Source organism: Oncorhynchus tshawytscha, linkage group LG24 (genome assembly GCF_018296145.1).
Source record: "Oncorhynchus tshawytscha isolate Ot180627B linkage group LG24, Otsh_v2.0, whole genome shotgun sequence".
NCBI classification, from domain to species: domain Eukaryota; kingdom Metazoa; phylum Chordata; class Actinopteri; order Salmoniformes; family Salmonidae; genus Oncorhynchus; species Oncorhynchus tshawytscha.
The window spans coordinates 5,722,038-5,737,724 of NC_056452.1; the positions used below are offsets into that span (position 1 = coordinate 5,722,038).

At 44.3% G+C, this 15,687-nt stretch overlaps 1 protein-coding gene across 1 annotated transcript in view; it reads right to left on the reverse strand.

Moving 5' to 3' along the window:
* Window positions 1–15,687, reverse strand: part of lrp2b (low density lipoprotein receptor-related protein 2b) — a 91,988-nt gene that overhangs the window by 49,154 nt on the left and 27,147 nt on the right. Inside the window, 12 exon segments of the mRNA XM_042305202.1 lie at window positions 3,612–3,901; window positions 4,071–4,229; window positions 6,325–6,337; window positions 7,441–7,646; window positions 7,648–7,883; window positions 8,109–8,404; window positions 8,835–9,011; window positions 11,276–11,467; window positions 11,641–11,877; window positions 12,140–12,353; window positions 14,969–15,146; window positions 15,497–15,606. Coding sequence (XP_042161136.1) covers window positions 3,612–3,901; window positions 4,071–4,229; window positions 6,325–6,337; window positions 7,441–7,646; window positions 7,648–7,883; window positions 8,109–8,404; window positions 8,835–9,011; window positions 11,276–11,467; window positions 11,641–11,877; window positions 12,140–12,353; window positions 14,969–15,146; window positions 15,497–15,606 — 2,308 coding nt within the window.

Here is a 15,687-nt window from a genome sequence, read left to right on the forward strand (position 1 = left end):
TCTGGTCTGATGAAACCAAGATTGAGGGGACTGGGAGACTAGTCAGGATCAAGGGAAAGATGAACGGAGCAAAGTACAGAGAAATCTTTGATAAAAACCTGCTGCAGAGCGCTCAGGACCTCAGACTGGGGGCGAAGGTTCACCTTCCAACAGGACAACAACTCTAAGCACACGGCCAAGACAACACAGGAGTGGCTTTGAGACAAGTCTCTGAATGTCCTTGAGTTGCCCAGCCAGAGCCCAGACTTGAACCCGATCGAACATCTCTGGAGAGACACTCCCCGTCCAACCTGACAGAGCTTGAGAGGATCTGCAGAGAAAAATGGGAGAAACTCTCCAAATATAGGTGTGCCAAGCTTTAGCATCATACCCAAGAAGACTAGAGGCTGTAATCACTGCCAAAAGGTGCTTCAACAAAGTACTGAGTAAAGGGTCTGAATATTTATGTAAATGTAATATCAGTTTATTTTATTTTATACATTTTCCAAAATGTCTAAAAGTGTGTTTTTGCTTTGTCATTATGGGGTATTGTGTGTATATTGATGGGGAAAAAACGTTTTAATTCATTTTAGAATAAGGCTGTAACGTAACAAAATGTGGAAAAAGTCAAGCAGTCTGAATACTTTCAGAATGGACTGTAGATTCTACAAGTGTCTGTAACCCTATTGGGGGGATTCCTCCACCATTCCTCCACCAGAAATTCCATAATTTAGTGTTTTGTTGATGGTGGTGGAAAAACGCTGTCTCAGGCGCCGCTCCCTCTAAGGGGATGAGTGGATCTAAACCATGCCAGGAAAATGCACCCCACACCATGACAGCTCAAACAACTAAAATGTTTCCTTTATTTTGGCAGTTACCTCAATCTTTTGCTTGGATAGTTCCGTACGTGCCGTTGTCTGGCCTTAATTCCAGTTCAATTGATATGTTGGATTCACGTCTCCATCGCAACCAAAAACCTAGTTAAAGAACAGGTCTAAATCAAATCAAACTTTATTTAAAGTGCATTTAAAGTTTGATTTGATTCAGTCCAATTCTTAAACTTAGATTTTTGGTTGAGATGGAGACGTGAATCCAACACATCAATTATTAATTTGTATACAAACTGGAATTAAAGCAAGACAGTGGCACAGATGGAACTATCTAAGTAGAAGATGCACCTTCAAATATTGATATGTGGTTGCGTTGACAACCAAACAATTCAATATCCATTTTGAGATATAATAAATAGCCTATTAACTTGTCAACAATTCAACCAATTAGATGTTGGATTCTCATCTCCAATTTAACCAAAAATCAAAGTTAAAGAATGGGATTAAGCCAGTGACTCAGATACATCTCCTTTAAATGTTGATATTCGGTGGCGTTGTCAACCAAACACAATTCAATATTACTTTTGTAATACTGTAAATAGCCTAAAGTTGTGTGTGTGTTTGTGTGTAAGCATGTGGTAGTGTGTGAGTGTGTGAGTCCAGTGTGTGTTCATAGTCAGTGCAAGAGAAGGGTAAATGCTGGTAGTCTGGGTAGCCATTTGATTTGCTATTTATACATCTTGTTTAGAAGTCTTATGGCTTGGGGGAAGAGCTGTTCAGGGTCCTGTTGGTTACAGACTTGGTGCATTGGTACCGCTTGCCATGCGGTAGCAGAGAGAACAGTCTTTGGTTTGGGTGGCTGGAGTCTTTTACAATTGTTTGTGCCTTCCACTGACACTGCCTGGTATATAGGTCATAGATGATGTACTGGGCTGTACGCATTATCCTCTGTAGCTCCTTGTGGTCGGATGCCAAGTAGTTGCCATACCAAGTGGTTACGCAGCCAGTCAAGATGCTCTCGATGGTGCAGCTGTAGAACTTTTAGGATATGAGGGCCCATGCCAAATCTTTTTCAGCCTGCTGAGGGGGAAGAGGCATTCTCGTGACCTCTATCACAACTTTGTTGGTGTGTTTGTGCCTTCCACTGACACCGATAGATCCTTGATGTGGACACAGAGGAACTTGAAGCTCTCGACCAGCTCCACTACAGCCCTGTCAATGTGAATGCGGGCGTGCTTGGCCCTCAGTTTCCTGATTTCCATGATCAGTTTAGGGAGAGTTTGTAGTCCTGCTCCCTAGGGGTTGTCTCATCGTCGTCGGTGATCAGGCCTACCACCATCGTGTCGTCGGTAAACTTAATGATGGTGTTGGAGTTGTGCAGGGCCACACAGTTGTGGGTGAACAGGGAGTACAGAAAGGGACTAAGCACGCACCCCTATGTTGAGGGTCAGCATAACAGATGTGTTGTTGCCTACCCTCACCACCTGGGGGTGACCTGTCGGGAAGTCCAGGATCCAGTTGCAGAGGGAGGTGTTCAGTCCCAGGGACCTTAGCTTAGTGATGAACTTCGAAGGCACTATGGTGCGGAATGCTGAGTTGTAGTCAATGCAGGTTGGATGCGCGCATTCTCACGTAGGTGTTCTTTTTGTCCAAGTGGGAAAGGTGTAGACTGCAATAGAGATTGCGTCATCTGTGGATCAGTTGGGATGGTACGTGAATTGGAGTGGGTCCAGGTTGTTGCAGGTCTATGAAGATCTTCACAATTGTTGGAATAATCTGTGCAGAATCTCGAACAGCATTGATCCATGTACTTAAAAAAAAATATATATATATATATATTTTTTTTACCCCTTTTTCGTGGTATCCAATTGTTTAGTAGTATCTTGTCTCATCGCTACAATTCCCGTACGGGCTCGGGAGAGACGAAGGTTGAAATGCATGCGTCCTCCAATACACAACCCAACCAAGCTTCTAAACACAGCGCGCATCCAACCCGGAAGCCAGCCGCACCAATGTGTCGGAGGAAACACCGTGCACCTGGCAACCTTGGTTAGTGCGCACTGTGCCCGGCCCTCCACAGGAGTCTCTGGTGCGCGATGTGACAAGGATATCCCTCCCGGCCAAGCCCTCCCTAACCCGGACGACGCTAGGCCAATTGTGCGTCGCCCCACGGACCTCCCGGACGTTGCCGGTTACGACAGAGCCTGGGCGCGAACCCAGAGTCTCTGGTGGCACAGCTGGCGCTGCAGTACAGCGCCCTTAACCACTGTGCCACCAGGGAGGCGCATCATGTACCTTTAATGCAATCTCAACTGCAATCCAGGTAATTTGATTCTGCTATTAGATGAGGCGCATTAAACAAAATATCTGACATTGTATTCCCATTTAAACTTTGCTGTACTTTTAAATGGTTGAAAGCGCAGTGATAGACATTTGGGTGACAATTAAACCAAAAATCAGACATTGTTTATCCGTAAAAATGTGGTTGTGCTTTTAGATGGTTGAAATCATAGTGAATTTAAATTGAAATTTTTTGCCTGTCTTTGACTTTTGCCTGTCTTTTTGAGTGGGTGAATATAGGTTGTAATCTGAATGATCAACGTCTCAACTAAATACTGTATTACGAAATTATACATGTTGAGATAATGTGGTGTGCCCAGTGGGTATTGATGTTCTCAGAATTTCACCTGAATCATTAATTAATGTCAATGAGAGATGAGACATTTGCGTTTAGCATGTGGATCTCTCCTGGAGGAACTCCAAGACACTAAAAGCAAATCTTTTGTTATTCAAACTCCTGACCTGGCACGCAGACGTGACTACACCCTCCGTTAAACTGCTGACAGGGGCTTGAGCAAGCCTGCTGCTTGGAGCCGGCGTACACGTGGATGTCGTTGGGCCTGTACTGTAGTTCCTGGACCAGGACCGTGAAACCTGACCCGTCGTCCTTCCCGGCACGGTAGACCGCTCGCGTGGTCCAGTCAGTCCAGTATATGTCCTGCTGGAACACGGTCATAGCGTAGGGGTACTGGACGCCCCTCATGATCACCTGGCGGTTCTCCCCGGTCAGGGTGGAACGCTCAATCTTATCTCTAATGGTGAGAGGGAAGGGAGTGGAGAACAATAATGGATGGGTGGGTGGGTGAGTCGGTGGATATATGGATGAATGGATGGAGAGTTAGAATGATAAGAGATCATGAGAAATGGGTGCATAGAAAAACAGTGTAGCCTACAGAATGTTACTAATGGTTATGTTCTTACAGGGAAGCGTCGGCCCAGTAGAGCATCCTTTCCTCGTAGTCTATGGAAAGTCCGTTGGGCTGGGACAGACTGGTGCTGATGATGGGCACCTGGAAGTTTCCACCCAGAGTAGCTCTCTCTATCTTAGCAGGGCTCCCCCAGTCAGTCCAGTATAGGTAGCTACAGAGAGAGAGTATTAAAGAGAAATGTTATCCTGGCATCATAACTTAGCCAAGGCCCCTATGAAGGGGTGTCTGTACATGACTATTTTTACTTTTACTCCACTACATTTCTAAAGAAAATAAATGTGCTTTTTACTCCATACATTTCCCATGACACCCAAAAGTACTCGTTACATTTTGAATGCTTAGCAGGACAGGAAAATGGTCTAATTCACACACTTATCAAGAGAACATCCCTGGTCATATCTATTGCCTCTGATCTGGTAGACTCACTAAAAACAAATGCTTAGTTTTTAAATTATGTGTTGACCCTGGCTATCCGTAAATTAAAAAAACAAGAACGTCGTGACGTCTGGTTTGCTTAATATAAGACATTATTATTTATACTTTTACTTTTGATACTTAAGTACATTTAAAACCTAATACTTTAGACTTTTACAGTAATATTATACTGGCTGACTTTTACTTGAGTCATTTTATTTTAAGGTGTCTTTACTTTTACTCAGGTAGGAAAATTGGGTACTTTTCCCACCACTGCCGACCGCAAGGCGCTACAGAGGGTGGTGAGTAATGCCCAGTACATCATAGCGGAAGGCCCCCCAAAAACTCCAGCCACCCAAGCCATCGACTGTTCTCACTGCTACCACACGGCAAGCGGTACCGGTATACCAAGTCTGCAACCAACAGGACCCTGAACAGCTTCTACCCCCAAGCCATAAGACTGCTAGACAAGACTGCTAAATAGCTAATCAAATCAAATTTTATTGGTCACATACACATAGTTAGTAGATGTTAATGCGAGTGTGCAAAATGCTTGTGCTTCTAGTTCTGACCGTGCAGTAATATCTAACAATTCCTAACAATTACCTTATACACACAAGTGTAAAGGAATGAATAAGAATATGTACATATAAATATATGGATGAGCGATGGCCGAACGGCATACGCAAGATGCAGTAGATGGTATAGAGTACAGTATATACATATGAGATGAGTAATGTAGGGTATGTAAACATTATATAAAGTGACATTGTTTAAAGTTACTGGTAATACATTTATTACAGCCAATTTTGTATTATTACATTGGCTAGAGATTTGAGTCAGTATGTTGGCAGCAGCCACTCAATGTTAGTGATGGCTGTTTAACAGTCTGATGGCCTTGAGAAGCTGTTTTTCAGTCTCTCGGTCCCAGCTTTGATGCACCTGTACTGACCCTGACTTCTGGATGATAGCAGTGTGAACAGGCAGTGGCTCGGGTGGCTGTTGTCCTTGATGATCTTTTTGGCCTTCCTGTGACATCGGGTGGTGTAGGTGTCCTGGAGGGCAGGTAGTTTGCCCCCGGGGATGCGTTGTGCAGACCTCACTACCCTCTGGAGAGCCTTACGGTTGTGGGCGGAGCAGTTGCCGTACCAGGCAGTGATACAGCCTGACAGGATGCTCTCCTTTGTGCATCTGTAATAGTTTTGAGTGTTTTCGGTGACAAGCCAAATGTCTTCAGCCTCCTGAGGTTGAAGAGGAGCTGCTGCGCCTTTTTCACCACGCTATCTGTGTGGATGGACCATTTCAGTTTGTCCGTGATGTGTACGCCGAGGAACTTAAAACATTCCACCTTTTCCACTACTGTCCCGTCGATGTGGATAGGTGGCTGCTCCCTCTGCTGTTTCCTAAAGTCCACGATCATCTCCTTTGTTTTGTTGACGTTACTTTCCAGACACCACACTCCGAGGGCCCTCACCTCCTCCCTGTAGGCCATTTTGTTGTTGTTGGTAATCAAGCCTACCACTGCAGTGTCATCTACAAACTTGATTGAGTTGGATGCGTGCATGGCCATGCAGTCATGGGTGAAGAGGGAGTACAGGAGAGGGCTGGGAATGCACCCTTGTGGGGCCCCAGTGTTGAGGATCAGCAGGGTGGAGATGTTGTTTCCTACCCTCACCACTTGGGGGCGGTCCGTCAGAAAGTCTTGGACCCAGTTGCACACGGCGGGGTCGAGACCCAGGGTCCCAATGTTGTTTTTCTCAGACAATTTTGAAATTATATATATTTTTAAATGGTATATGATCACACTGGTAATAAACAATTTGTAGTATTACTTGTGAGGCACACCTGAGTGGGCATAATAATTCACTTTTTTTTTCAATAGACTGATGGCCTGGATAGATAGTCTGAGGGGAGGGAGCAATGGTGAGGCTGCCTCTCACCTCACTCACCGTCCCTTTGCCCTCCCTCCCTCCCTCCCTCCACAGCTGATGGCAAAAGTCAAGGCACACTGCATTACTTCTGCCTAATGCACCAATTCATGTTGTCACTCCTATGAGAAAGTGAAATATTCCTCGATATTAAAAAATACATATGTCGCTAAAAATAACAATGCAAGCTTATCGAAACACTTCGAAAATACTAATTCATTGCAGCTGCGGTGCTGGTTGTAGCGTAAATGGAAGAAAGATTTTACGGCTAATAAAATATTGAGCAAAGTGTTGACAGTGCTGAACAACAACATAAACAAGAAGTTACTCATAAAAACAGCAGCTCTTTGCTGTATTCGTTGTCTCTCTCTAGTCATGGTTTTAAATGTTTAGAAATCTCACAGTATCAACTTTGCTGTGCGTTCAAGGTTTCTTTTTACAGTCTATGGCTCGAGGAAACTGTGCAGACACGGTGATCTGAGCTTTCTGATTGGCCAACAGTAAACCTATAGGTGCACTTGATCTGTTCTGTTGGCCTGCAGGGTAGGCGGAGTTCTACCTTCAGACACATGAAATGGTTCAAAGTGGGAATATTTTGCCTTCCCGGTGCTATAGCTGCTGAATCAAGTGCGCCTATCGTCAAGAGCGCAAAAAAATAAAAAATAATAACGTAAATAGGAAGACAAGGCTTTATCGTTTGGTTTTAACATAAATATTTGGGTGATTGACACGGAATGCTTGTAGATCGACCACTGGTCTAGACTCTACAGCCTAGCGCTTAACCTTAAAAGTAGGAGGATACATATGCAAATAAAGGATGACTGGTCATTGATCAGAATAATCAGATCCGATTGTGATGTCACAATCTGAGCAGGCTGAAATTCTAGGCATTTTTTTCACTCTTCCACAAAAAGGGCATTCTCATAATTTTCACAATTTCATAAGTTTCACAATCATTTCAAAAACTGGAAAACCACACTATACATTGTCTTCCCCAACCCTCGGATTCACAACACTTACTGTCGGCTATGATGACAGGTGCACCGGTAACCGTGGTGATGACATAGCCTATCCTGCTTCGTCCTATCCCCATGTACTGAGTAAAAAATATCCTCTTGTCTGCAAAGTCAAAATCCAGCGCCACCACATTATAGCCCAGGTTGATAGTAGGGTAGGGGCTAGTGTGATCAGAGGGGTCTAAACGTAAACTATTCATGGTGTAGTCTGGTGAATACCAGGAATTCGTCCAGACCGTAGCCACACGACACTCCATTGTTGAGGAGCGAACCGTGGGCGCAGGCGCAAGTGGGTTTCTCCTGCTCGGGCAGGGCGAAGCAGAGCTGCTGGCAGCGCCCATTGTCCTCCTGGCACGGGTTGAAGCCCACCAGGTTGGCAGCGGCGGGCTGCACGTGGGAGTTGAAGACCACCACGTCCGTGAGCCCGTCAATGCCGTCGCGGATCACCTGGTGATGACAGTGGCGTTGTTATTTCCGTCTTTGAATGTGAAAAGACACTATTTTTGTGCTTTGTGATTTTGTGGTACTTTTGTGCAGCTTGTCTAGGAATTGTATGCTGTGGGTTTACCCGTTGCATACATTGTTGTGTACATTAATTATAAGTATTCTGTTATGTTACTTTGATAATACATTTTTAAGACACTAGGCTAAATAAAGCTACTTCATAATCACCTCTGGCTGGGTGGTATTCGCTGGATCCTTGCTGGCCTGGAAAAGCTTCCCGAGCTTTCTATCCACCCACAACATAGAATTCCCAAATATCGACAATCCGTAGGGAGCCGGGTATCGACTCCCATAACGGACAATCTCCCTCTGTGTCCCATCGGCTGCCATGCGCGAAATCATATCCAGCACGTCGTCTGTCCAGTACAGGAAATCGTTGGTGTAGTCGACAGTGAGACCGCGTGGCGATGCCAGGCTCTCGGAGGCTAACACGGTGCGGTTGGCACCATCTAGCTGGGCACGTTCTAGAATAGAAAATAATACATTTGTTACACACACATTGAAAGGCACAGGGTTTAGGTACAGGTTTAGGATGCAGCACCACTGGATGGAAAGCTATTTTGGGGGTTAAGGGCCTTGCTCAAGGGCACAACGGTAGTGGTAGTAATGACACCAGCAGCCCTCCAGTAGCCAGTTCAATTCCCACTTTTCCTTTTGTATATTGTAAGGTGTTTTCTGACTTTATTGAACAGAGAGAGAGGGTGAGTGGGGAAAGATAGAGAAGATAGGGCAATAGGCCGGATTCAAACCTATGCCAACCCTTTAAACGTGTGCAGGAGACAGCGGCTTAGACCGCTAGACCACCCTAGGTCACTGTTCTCATCGCCCAGCCAGGGACCTGAAACGGCAACCTTTCCGTTATTGGTCAACCTCTATAACCTCTGGACCACCTACCAATTTTGGGGTTCTGGCCTCCGTCGGCCCAGAAGAGAAAACGGAGCTTGGGGCTGACGGCAAGGTCACTGGGCCGGTCCTCAGTGGACTTGAGGAGGACCGTGCGGTAGGGGGTTTCGAGGCGGGTCACCTCCAAGTAGGTCTGGGCCTCAATAGTGTTGGTGAAGTAGAGATTGCCTAAGGGGGAGAGTATGGGAGAAAGAACCTTTTAGGGAGTGAACAACATTTATATTGAGGGATACCTGGACCTTTTTTAAATGAAAATGGATGGCCTTTCCCCTGAGGAAAAATATTTTTACCTGGCCCTCCCCGAGCATAAAAAAAAACTAAACATGTAACCCCCCCCCTCCAAATATAATTATTTAAACAAAATATCAGGGAATATTACATCCCTTTTTAGTAGGCTATCAATGTTGCAGACGTGATTTCTATCAAAATAAACCCGTGGTTGAGAACCACTGCTGTATTCATACCACATTCATGTTATCCGCTAGAAGGGGGCATTTACCAATTTAAGCATCCACACTAGAAGAAAGTTTACATTCTACAGTAGCCTACACCTGTCAATCAACTGTCAACGCATCCTACTGCACGCCGTAGGCCTATTAATAAGGTGATAGCACAGACCATTCAGTGCTTCAAAGTGTTCATTGTTATTGTGACAACTGCAAATAATATTTCAAATACATGTAGCTTAATGAAAATGTTAATCAAATGCTGAAATTCAACAACAAACGCTGTTTAGCCTGCACATCTTTTACATCGTGTCATTGATTGCCTCGTTGCTCATGTGGTTTGAAAGTGATTTCCATTTTTCTAATGGATGTAAATTCATTTGGATCCTCTTTCCTCGCCGTCTTTCTGTCCTGTGCAACCATTTAATAGGCTACTTCTGTGCAACAATGTTATCATCACTGCACTCTCTCTCCACAACTTTCCCCGACAGCTAATTTGGCCAATGCCTATTTTACATTCAGCAGTAGCAAGAAAGCCTTCAACTCTCCACGAAAAGCCTATAATGCCGAGTATAAAGAAAATGCAACAGCAAAAAAAAAAATCCTATCGTTTTTGTAGCCTATAGCTTTTCTATGGGATTTCACAAGAAGAGGAATAGCAGAGGCTTGCGTCTGTAGCCTATAGCCTATTGCGCACGGGAATTGCTGGAAGAGAGAGGATAGAATTCTAAAAACAAAAAGTGATGCAATCAGTCTCTCCTTTACTTTTAGCCAAGAGAAACTGGCATGCAATAGTGTCACGCCCTGGTCTTAGTATTTTGTGTTTTCTTTATTTATTTGGTCAGGCCAGGGTGTGACATGGGTTTATTTTGTGGTGTGTTTGTGTATTGGGGTTTTTCGTAGGTTTTGGGATTGTGGCTTAGTGGGGTGTTCTAGCAAAGTCTATGGTTGCCTGAGGCGGTTCTCAATCAGAGGCAGGTGATTCTCGTTGTCTCTGATTGGGAACCATATTTAGGCAGCCATATTCTTTGAGTGTTTCGTGGGTGATTGTTCCTGTCTCTGTGTTTGTTGTTCACCAGATAGGCTGTATAGGTTCTCATTCCGTTCGTTGTTTTTGTATTGTTCGTGTTTCATCTTTATTAAAGATGTATATTATTAACCACGCTGCATTTTGGTCCACCTCTCCTTCAACGGAAGAAAACCGTAACAAATAGTATTGATACTAGCCCTCTGATTAGAGTGAACCAAATAAAATAAAAATCACAATGCGCCGAATAGAACTGGTGTAGACCTTAGCGTGAAATTCTTGCTTTGCGAGCCCTTCCCAACGATGCAGAGTAAAATAGTAACACGAGGAATAAAATACACAAGAATGGAGGCATACACAGGGAGTGCCATACAGCCTAGGCCTGATTATGCAATCATTTGGATCATTTATGGGTCTACAGTTTACAATGTCCTGAAAGGTACATTAGCAGGCTACTCATTTGGTGTATTTTGATCACATCACTAAGCAGTCTCTCTCTCCTTTCAAATTCCCAGCCAGGGGCGTATTCAGTACGGAAACCGTTTACTGTTGATAACCAAACAAAAACAAACAGAGCAAAATGAGAGTTTATATTTATAGGTCCCTACCCGTTTCATCCTGTTTGCTTCCGTTTAAGAAAGGTTTTGCAACAGAACCATCGTGATGAATATGCCCCAGTTCTTTTGGGTTGTACGTCAAAATTACACAGAGTCTAATTCAATGCGTAAATTCCGAAATGCTGACAAATACTAACATTCAATCGATTAGAAATTACATGACCCTCCCCTGGACTAAATAAAAAATACTAAACCACCCCCCCATTTTCCTCCAGGTAACAATTGCATAAAGTCATTTCAACCAGTTTTGCCTGCTGGATGTGGTATATAGATGAGGATCTGTACCAGAACTATTTACAACTTGGAGTATGTCTCTCAACTCTTTACATCATGGATCCTAACCTGAGATCCAGTCCACAGCTATCCCTTGTATGCCACCTCGGCCGATGCCTTGGTTGACGACGGGAGTGAAGCTTCCACCGTCTGTCCGAGCCCTGAAGATCCCTCTGTACGAGCTGGAAGTGCTGTTGTCGATCCAGTAGATGTACCTAGAGGCGATGTGGAGATCCAGCTTGTCCATCACAGAGTAAGAGTCTGCAATGGGTAAAGACATGTTACCTTATCGAGAGACTCAGTTACAGTGTAAGTTAGTAACAAAGTTGGGTATAGATTTGTGAAAGAGAATTCATGACAAGATGTGTTTCAGACATAGACTTAGGGTATATTTAGGTCCAGTTACTTTATAGTTAAGAGTTAGGGTTACTTACATCCAGCAACAGGCACCATGGCCTCCGAGTGGTCGGAGTTGTTGATGTGGAAGCCTCGGATAAGTCTGGGGGTGGAGACCACTGCGTAGGAGTCGTACTGCACGCAGGTGGTGCCATCCTGGGAAGGCACTAAGCCCGTGGTGCAGACACATGTCTTCTGGCCCCCAGGCTTGGGCAAACACAGGTGGGGACAGGCCCCATTGTTGGTGCTGCAGCCGTTGGTGGTGCCTGCCGAGTCTGGGGAAGAAGAGAAAGGATGAGAAATTAACTTGAGATATAATGCCTGTGTGGAACACATTATGTTCACAAAAATCTCCCACTGACACCAACTTGCATGATTACATGAAATTTCAAGGACCTGTTAATCTACTTGGTGGCAAATGTACCCAATATCGGATCAGTAAAATGTTCCGTATCACACTCTACATACTGTCGCTCTCTGTTGAAAAAAGACTAGCGGATGAAGACTAGAAGATTAGCTGTAGGTAGCCACACTCACTGTCTCGGGCGTGGACTTTGAGGGCTCGGACTCCTGTCATCCCACTCCTCAGCACGACCATGTTGGCCCCGGTGCCCTTGTCCACCCTCTCGATGACCTCGTAGTCCAGGTCGGTGTAGTAGAGGTAATCCTGGTGCACTGTGAGGCCCCAGGGGTGGGACAGCTGGCTCACTATGGTCACCCTGCTGACCCCGTCCATCGTACCACACTCAATCTGTTCACAGGGAAAGGGAGAGTAGAGGGAGTCAGGGACATTTAGAGTTACTGTATGTTTCAGTTGCAGCAGTATTCAATACAATTCAGTACAACCTTATTTGTCCCCTTAGGGTAATTATTACTAGGGCTAGTGGTGTTTCAGACACATACAACAACACGTATATGATATGCAATAAAGTTGTGTGCACTAAATGAGAAATGAATACGACAGTGGTTTTGCGCGTTCGCGCATGCATGTCCGTCTGTCCGTCCGTGTGGTCCTTTGTACCTCAGTTGGTAGAACATGGTGTTTGTAACGACAGGGTAGTGAGTTCGATTCCCAGGACCACCCATACATAACATGTATGCACACATAAGTCGCTTTAGTGTCTTCTAAATGGCATATATTCTCCTGTCTGCAGACGACACAACAGTAGTAGGCCTGATTACAGACAATGACGAGACAGCCTACAGGGAGGATGTGAGGGGAGTGATGCCAGGAAAATAACCTCTCCCTCAAAGTCATCAAAACGAAGGAGCTGATCGTGGACTTCAGGAAACAGCAGAGGGAGCACGCCCCTATCCACATAGACAGGACCGCAGTGGAGAAGGTGGAAAGCTTCAAGTTCCACGGCGTATACATCACTGACAATCTGAAATGGTCCACCCACACAGACAGTGTGGTGAAGAAGGCGCAACAGTGCCTCTTCAAGCTCAGGAGGCTGTAGAAATTCGGGATGGCCCCTACGACCTTAACAAACTTTTATAGATGCCCAATAAAGCACATCCTGTCGGGCTGTATCACCGCCTGGTAAGGTAACTGCATCGCCCGCAACCGCAGGGCTCTCAAGAGGGTGGTGCGGTCTAGCCAACGCATCACTGGGGGCACACTGCCTGCCCTCAAGTACACCTTCAGCACCCGATGTCACAGGAAGGCCAAAAAGATCATCAAGAACATCAACCACCCAACCCACGGCCTGTTCTCCCTGCTATCATCCAGACGGCGAGGTCAGTACAGGTGCATCAAAGCTGGGGCCGATTAGATTACTTGTTGGTTATTACTGCATTGTCGGAACTAGAAGCACAAGCATTTCGCTACACTCGCATTAACATCTGTTAACCATGTGTATGTGACAAATAAAATTTGATTTGATTTGAAAAACAGCTTCTTTCCCAAGGCCATCAGACTGTTAAATAGCCATCATTTGCCGGCGACCACCCGGTTACTCAACCCTGCACCTTAGAGGCTGCTGCCCTATATAAATTGACATGGAATCGCTGGCCACTTTAATAATGGAACACTAGTCACTTTAATAATGTTCACATACTGCTTTACTCATCTCATATGTATATACTGCATTCTATTATACTGTATTTTAGTCAATGCCACTCCGACATTGCTCGTCCTAATATTGATATATTTCTTAAAAACCTTTGTGACTAGGGGGCAGTATTTTCATTTTTGGAAAAATAACGTTCCCGTAGTAAACAGGATATTTTGTCAGGACAAGATGCTAGAATATGCATATAATTGACAGCTTAGGATAGAAAACACTCTAAAGTTTCCAAAACTGTAAAAATATTGTCTGTGAGTATAACAGAACTGATATTGCAGGCGAAAGCCTGAGAAAAATCCAATCCGGAAGTGCCTCATGTTTTGAAAGCGCTGCGTTCCAATGCGTCCCTATTGAGCAGTGAATGGGCTATCAACCAGATTACTTTTTCTCCATCTTCCCCAAGGTGTCTACAGCATTGTGATGTAGTTTTACGCATTTATGTTGAAGAATACCCGTAAGCGGCTACATTGCACAACTGGTCACCTGATGGCTCCCAGAATGATTCTCGCGTAAAATACAGAGGTAGCCATTATTCCAATCGGTCCTACTGATAAACCAATTGTCCCGGTGGATATATTATCAAATAGATATTTGAAAAACACCTTGAGGATTGATTATAAACAACGTTTGCCATGTTTCTGTCGATATTATGGAGCTAATTTGGAATATTTCTCAGGGCGATTTCTCAGCCAAACGTGAAGAACAAACGGAGCTATTTCGCCTACAAAAATAATATTTTGGGAAAAAAGGAACATTGGCTATCTAACTGGGAGTCTCGTGAGTGAAAACATCCGAAGCTCATCAAAGGTAAACAATTTAATTTGATTGCTTTTCTGATTTCCGTGACCAAGTTACCTGCTGCTAGCTGGACAAAATGCTATGCTAGGCTATCAATAAACTTACACAAATGCTTGTCTAGCTTTGGCTGTAAAGCATATTTTGAAAATCTGAGATGACAGGGTGATTAACAAAAGGCTAAGCTGTGTCTCAATATATTTCACTTGTGATTTTCATGAAAGGAATATTTACAAGGAATATTTATGTCCGTTGCGCTATGCTAATTAGTGTCAGTCGATGATTACGCTCCCGCATGAGGGATGGGGAGTCACTAGAGGTTTTAATTAAATTATTTTACTTTTAGACTTGTGTGTATTGTTGTGAATTGTTAGATAGTACTGCACTGTTGGAGCTAGGAACACAAGCATTTAGCTACACCGGTAATAACATCTGCAAATATGTGTATGTGACCAATAAAATTTGATTTGATATATTTGTTTCTGTGTAACTCGGTACCCACCACTCCGGTGCCGGCTACGCCCCAGTACAGCTTGCTCATAGCGATGTCTGCGGTGATGAACCCAATGATCCCCTGGTTGACGGTGTAGAGGTTCCTCAGGTTGCCTCCATCCATGTCAGCACTGGCAACCTTAGGAGGTACGCCACTGTCTGTCCCCCGGTCTGTCCAGAACAATTGACTATCAAGCAGGAAGTCAGAAAGTTCAGTATTAATTAGTACTAGCGTTAGTATTAATCCACTGATGATGACATGGAATGAAGACTAACTAGCAATTCACAATATGTCTGGTGTTGTCGTTGACTTTCCCTATAACGTTATGAAATGCTTGGTACAATGTTGGTATAAAGTCACATTGATTATTTTACTTACTAAATAGATCAGTAGCCAACAAACTGTACACTATCATTACTTGACAATTAAACATGCAGGACGACACACACACATACAGTACTACTACTTTGTCAGTATTACATTTATTTAGTTGTATCCTTTGTAACTAGTAATAATGATACACAGATGAGTGTTTACCCTCTGGCTGGGTCCAGGGCTATTCCAATAGGCTCCCCTGCTCCCTCTGGCTTCCCTGTGTTTGTGATGAGGGTCTTCCTGTAGAGTTGAACTCCATCCACACGAATGACCTACGGTAGATGAGAAACTTGCTATATCATGTTAAATTAATACATTATAACCACGTTACTACCAACGCAGTTAAAAGACTA